The sequence below is a fragment of the Emydura macquarii genome, unplaced genomic scaffold (assembly GCF_026122565.2).
Source record: "Emydura macquarii macquarii isolate MOO-44397 ecotype Brisbane River unplaced genomic scaffold, CSIRO-AGI_Emac_v2 contig_1348, whole genome shotgun sequence".
Taxonomy (NCBI): Eukaryota; Metazoa; Chordata; order Testudines; family Chelidae; genus Emydura; species Emydura macquarii.
In genome coordinates, this window is record NW_027131485.1 from 12,917,866 (window position 1) to 12,923,888 (window position 6,023).

General features: G+C 46.2%; 1 protein-coding gene across 2 annotated transcripts in view; it reads right to left on the minus strand.

Moving 5' to 3' along the window:
- Nucleotides 1-3,747, minus strand: part of WDR90 (WD repeat domain 90) — a 52,008-nt gene extending 48,261 nt beyond the window's left edge. For both annotated transcript variants that reach the window (XM_067551231.1, XM_067551232.1), the window contains exons 1-4: nt 3,647-3,747; nt 2,502-2,593; nt 1,647-1,823; nt 857-995 (exon numbers count right to left, since the gene is read on the minus strand). In XM_067551231.1, coding sequence (XP_067407332.1) covers nt 857-995; nt 1,647-1,823; nt 2,502-2,593; nt 3,647-3,653 — 415 coding nt within the window. In that variant the 5' untranslated portion in view covers nt 3,654-3,747. The remainder of the gene's footprint in view (nt 1-856; nt 996-1,646; nt 1,824-2,501; nt 2,594-3,646) is intronic.
- Between the last annotated feature and the right edge of the window lie 2,276 nt (nt 3,748-6,023).

Consider the following 6,023-nt stretch of genomic DNA (forward strand, 5'->3'; position numbering starts at 1 on the left):
AAAATAACACAAACCCAGCCTTACATATGGACTGAGATCCTTACAGAAAGGGAGGCATGAGATTGGTGTGTGTGTGTGCGCACAAATGTGCATGTGCTCATTTAGAGACAATTGCCACAGTATGCAAATGGATAGTTAGGTTTCTAATGATCATTTGAGTCTAAATGTTGATATGTAGCACAACTGTGGTAGCTGCATGTGAACAGAGATAATTAACTGCACATGCATTGTTATGCATGGATCTGTGGCCTTCATTCCTGAAAATGTAGACCTCAGAATCTAGTTAACTTTCCTCACATTTTACAACTTCCAAAGCAGATCAATTTTTTTCTCCAAACTGACCATCTTTTTAGGAACATACTTTCATTACAGACTAAAAGCCCATCTAATCCGGTATCTTGTGTCCAATGCCTGAGACTTTTGAATTTTGTGTCAAATAAGCACAATGCACCTAATTGTTTCATAGTACACAATGAGGGCACCAGCTGGTAGTTAACTGAGATTTCGATGTATGAGGCTTGATCGCCCTAGTAATTTTTATTCTAATTAGTGCAATTGCTCATTCTACTGTTATTCATATAAAGTGCTTAATCCTTTTTTAAACTCAGTCTCCTGAGCCTGTGAGTTCCACAGGTTAATTCTACATTGTGTAAAATGAAAAAACCCTGTAAAACCTAGTGTTAAAAATATTTAATAAAACATGGACTTAATAAACCACCCCGCATAGTTAGCCACCTGAAATAGATTAAATCTGTGATGGAAAACTCAGGTCACATTCTCTCTTGATTAAGGTATGTAGTGCTATTCCCACACTGAGGGATCAGCCACACTATTATTCAAATATGCTTTTCTTTACCTTGCTTTGAAGTTCTGGCTGTGCACTCATACACCGACCCTTTGGCTGCTCCACAGATGAAGGGGAACTGAAGCCAGGTGGCTGTGGACTTGAATTCCTTAAAAAGGTTGGAGAAGGAGATGCGCACAACCTGGTTATCCTGAGAACAAAGACACACAGAATGTTATCCACATGGCAGACCACTCAAGGAAAAGCTGCAAATAAGGGAGGATCTAGTTTCTTGATTGACACTCCTTGGTCCAGCTTGGATGCCACCCAAGTCTAAGAGACTACTGCCAGCTTGCCTTCCATGTGGCCTACCTCATACAATGTGGCCCTAGGTAGGAAGGAGTGAAGTCAGAAGAAAACATACAGTAAGGTAAAAGAAGTGTGGGCTTGATATTTTTACCTTGAGTCCACAGATGTTAGATCAGAATGTGAAATCATATGAGGTTCTGAGCAATCACCACTGATAATGCATCAAGCCTTCTAGTAAGTAAATGAAGAGCCAAGGAGGAATGACTGGAGCTCTCTGAATTCAAACTCTAAGAAATGAGGCAAAAGGTGATCAAGAAAGGTAGCAATCCTCTCTTTTAACTCCATTCTAACAGCTACTATAGCTGTCTACGGGACGTCAGCATGGGATATTTATGGCAGATGATTATCTTGCTCTAGAACACTCATGTGACACACAGTTCAGTTTTCTATGTTCAAACTCTTATGAAAGGCTACTGTATTTCAACCCCCACTCTTCTACTCATATTAGAACATCAGTTACACCAAGGGCTATGCAACAGACTCTCTCACACACCTCTGTGGTAACATCCAGATGCACAACGAAGTATTTGGCAGGCATGGGCTTGAACAGCAGGTAGAGGTAATGACCAGTGAGCCCCAATGACTGTGTGCTGGTTTTGGGAAGCTGGATGTAGTTACTGGCAGGAATGGAGCCACGGATGCGATATACTGTTCCCTTCAATGTCTTATCCTGAAAGAAAGAGAATATGCATAGATGCAAAGTTCTACCCTACTGTAAAGTAAGAGAGGCGATCCAGTTGTGGAAGTCTTACTACTTGTGTACTTGACACGTGCAATTACATATTCCAGCATTGGCTCAGAGTCAGGTGTATGCCAAGATTAATCTAATAAAGCTCTGCAAAATGAGGGGTAGAAAGTTCTGATGCCATAATCAGGGGTTCTCTAACATTTTCTGGGTGGATCACATCTTAACAGAGACATTGTCCTATGACCACCTGTCTTTCCATTTGTGATCACTTACATCTCGTGTGGCAATCACAATGATTGCCTAAATGGAAAGGTAACATTAGGGAAGTAAAGTATTTTTGAGCTGCCTTTAATATGATGCAGAAGTGAGAAATGACCGCCAGCACCATTTGGCCATATCTGTGCTCTGGGACCACCAGCAAGTGCTCTCGGGACCTCTTTAGGCACATCTGTTACAATAAGTAGAAGGCAGGATGGAAAGATGTCATCGTTTTCTCTCTTAATGAGACAAAGCAAGGGAATCTGAAATCTTCCTCTTTTTTGACATCACAAAGCAAGAGGGACAGGGAAATCCCGCTCTCTCAGCATCATAAAGTGCTTGTCTCTCTCTGCAGTACAGAGTGCAGTCCAATCAGGAAACATTTGGAGTACAATGTGTTACCATAAATGTTGTCACATCTCCCTCCTTAGTTGATCTTTTCCACTCCTCCACTTTAAAGTGCTTGAAGACATTCAGATATGGATGCTGCCACACTGCAGAGAATCAGAAGAGAGAAAAGATGCTAGGGTATCCATGACCATCAATGCACCCAGTTATACTGATTCATCAGTACACAGTAGGGAGTTAAAGCAACCAATTAGCACATTTGCCAGACTGTACTGACCCATGAGCCTGTTTCACTGGCACATGCACTATTGGTTCCATGAGATGAGGACAGAAACTCTTCTGAAATGCAGAAGCTGGTACCTGACAGCACAATGCGATGATGCCAGGCGCTCCTTTAATAATGCCACGGGGGCAGGTAAACCCCAGACCTCCAGCCAAGGGTCTTTCCACAAGCACTGCTGCTGGTGTGATTTTTGCCCCTTGCTCTAATGGGACATGGGGAGCAGACTAGTCGGTTTCACGGTGTTTATAATCAGCTCCCAAGGCCTTTCAGGCTCTCAGACCCTAGCAGGCTGCCATGGGAGGCAGGCTTGTGTCCTGTGGCAAAGGGGTTATCGAGAGAGACTCCTGCCCACAGGCAGGTGCCCCCAGCCCCACAGGGCCCCCTCTTCCGGGCCCTATCCCTCAGCCCCGCCTCACCACATCCCCCCCAGACTCCCCACCCAGGAGCCTGGCCCCTCAGCCCCGCCCCCCACAGGGAGTCCATTCCCCGCCAGCCCCGTGCCCCAAAGCCCCGGGTACCTTTGGCCATGGCTGCCCCGCTCCCCTGCCGTACAGTCCGCAACTCAACCGCCCCGCCCGCCCGGCCGCGCCGCCCGGCCCGCCAGTAACCATAGAGCTGCCTCCCTCCCTCGGTACTCAGCTAGCGCGGCAACGGCAAGGCCAAGCCCCAATGGGCCACGTGACCTATGCGCCGAGCGAGCGAGCGAGAGGCTGCCTCCAGGAGAGCTCGCGGAGCGCCCCTCAGGTGGCGAGCAGGGCGTCATGCCGAGGCCACCGTCGCTCCGCTCTGTCTCCGGCTACTGGACACTTCCGCCACGGTCGGTGTCATGGCCGCCCTGGGGCGCGCGGCGCAAGTTGCGGGTGCCTAGAATCAGCGCCTCCGTGCGTGGGTCCCGCCTCCCCCCAAGGCCACGGACCTGGCATCCTGCCTGCGCCGCGCGGAGTCGCCCCAGGGTCTCCCTGGGCCGGCCGCTCTGCCTTGTCCCCTTGCGGGCAGGGGGCATCCAGCTCGCTGCGCCCGCCTTGGCACGGGCTCGCCACCGTCTCAAGGATCCTTGCGACAAACGGGTCCGGCAGCACGTCAGCCTGGGGCAACCGTGGTGGGCCCGGCCTATCACCGGGCACGTGTGTGTGTGTCGGGGCACCAAGCACCCGAATGTCATCCGCAGGTGGGGCCAGAAATGTCAGTCCCGCACTCAGGAACCATCCCATTCAATCAGAGCCCGTCCCAGGGCACAGCTGCACACCCTGAATAACTCCGAGGGTGGGTGGATAATTACTCTCTAGGGATTTTCGGCCAGCGCCCCAGTATAACAACAACAACACAAACACACCTTCCATCCACGGACCTCAACGCACTTTGTGAACCTTAGTGAGTTAAGCCTCACTACATCGCTCCCCGTGAGAGATGGATTGTCTCCATTTCACTGGGGGAAGCTGCGAGATTAAGAGGCTTGCCTAAAGGCACACTGCAAACCTGTGGCATCAGCATAGGGCTGACATAAGAGATCTGCTTGTTTGCCAAGAAAGATAGGTCTTATTTACTCACAGAAGATTGAATAGTCCTGAAGGATCACTCTGCCATTATACAGAAGTGCTACTGCCTTCTAGTTTGAAGTGTATTTAATCGGAGAATGAGTCCATAGCAAAAGTGCTTAATCAAGAATAAGGTGACCAGATAGCAAATGTGAAAAATCGGGACGGGGGTAATAGGCACCAAAAAGCCCCAAATATCGGGACTATACCTATAAAATCAGGACATCTGGTCACCCTAATTAGGAATCTGCAAAATATGGATTCTTGGAGGAAAAAGCTTTCCCCCGTAGCCCAGTCACAGAACACATGGGATCAGTGCAGCTGGCCTGTTCAGTAATCAGCAGTTTTATACAGTCTTGTTCTCTCTGCGTTACAATTTCCCAGCATGATTCACTCCTCCATTATTTAACAAACAGTCCTGCCTATTCACTGCAGATTAAAACAAACCTCCTCCAAAACAGGCTTAATGTTGGGAGGAGGAGGTAAATCTTTAGTTCAATAGCTAATGCTGCTGTATGGGGAAGGTTGTGTGCTCTTCTAGGAAACAGTGCTGATGTTTCACTGACAATTAGCTGCACAGAAGGATTCAAAGAACTAGCAGACCACTTGCTTGGATCACATCTTTTCCATCTTTCACTCTTCCTTCCCTTCTCACCTAACAGCCAGTTTCTTGCCAAACCTCTCACACTAACATTTCTAAAATCTACTTTTTTCTCTCTGTTCCTACTGCCAAAATCTTGGTTCACACCATTGTTATATCTTGCCTGGATAACTAATCTCCTTCTTTCCACGTGTCCCTGAATTTCTCCTCTTCAACCTATTCACAACTCAGTAGCTCAAATATACTTGCTTTCCTACCTCTCTAGTAATGTCACCCCCAAAGTACCTTTGTCAAGTTCCTATCTCTTTGTGTCAAGATCAAAATCATCTTCACTTACTGTTCTGCACAGCTCTGCACCTTGCCCGTGTTTCATCTCTTGCCTCCTGTTGCTTCCCACCTTGCTCCTGCGTTCTGCCCACTCTTTTCATTTTGTTATTCCCTTTATCCTCCCATTTGATTTCATACCTTCCACTCTTACTACTCCCTACTTCTGGAATAGCATCCTTCTTTCTGTGTATCAAGCATCTTTGCCATCCTCCCTCCTCAAAACACATAGCATTTTCTTTGCTTTTTACCAGAGACTTCTGCTCCTGTGTTCTCTATTCTTCCCTTTGTACTGCATCACTCAAGCTCTACTTAAAAGTATCAGAATATATGAGATTCACTTGCTGTATAACGACTCACATTTTGCTTTAACCCTCATCTCTCCTTTCTCTAAACCCCTCTCTACTATCTAACTTCATGGTCTATGCTTGTCTAATTTAGATGGAAAATTATTTGTGGCAAAATTATGGCACTATATAAATGTTTATTAATCATAACAGTGCAAGAAGACAAATCTCTGGCAGTTTCAATCACTGTGGCATCTGTTCTAGTTTGCAAAGCCTTCTTCAGTTTGATAGGTGAACTATACCACCCAACCAGCTGACTTACAAAGCATCTCCAATTTTTGTGTTGATTTTATATCTTTCTTGGTAATTTTCTAGGTGAGGTGGACTCTTCTTAAATATAAATATTGAGGGCTGTTTTTATGTTGCTGTAACCATATGCAGGATTCATAACTACTGAACTGTTTTAAAAATCAAACAAAAATAAGTGGGAAAAATAAATAAACAAGTCTCTTTTGGGAAGTATCAATCTTTCATTTTAAATATTAA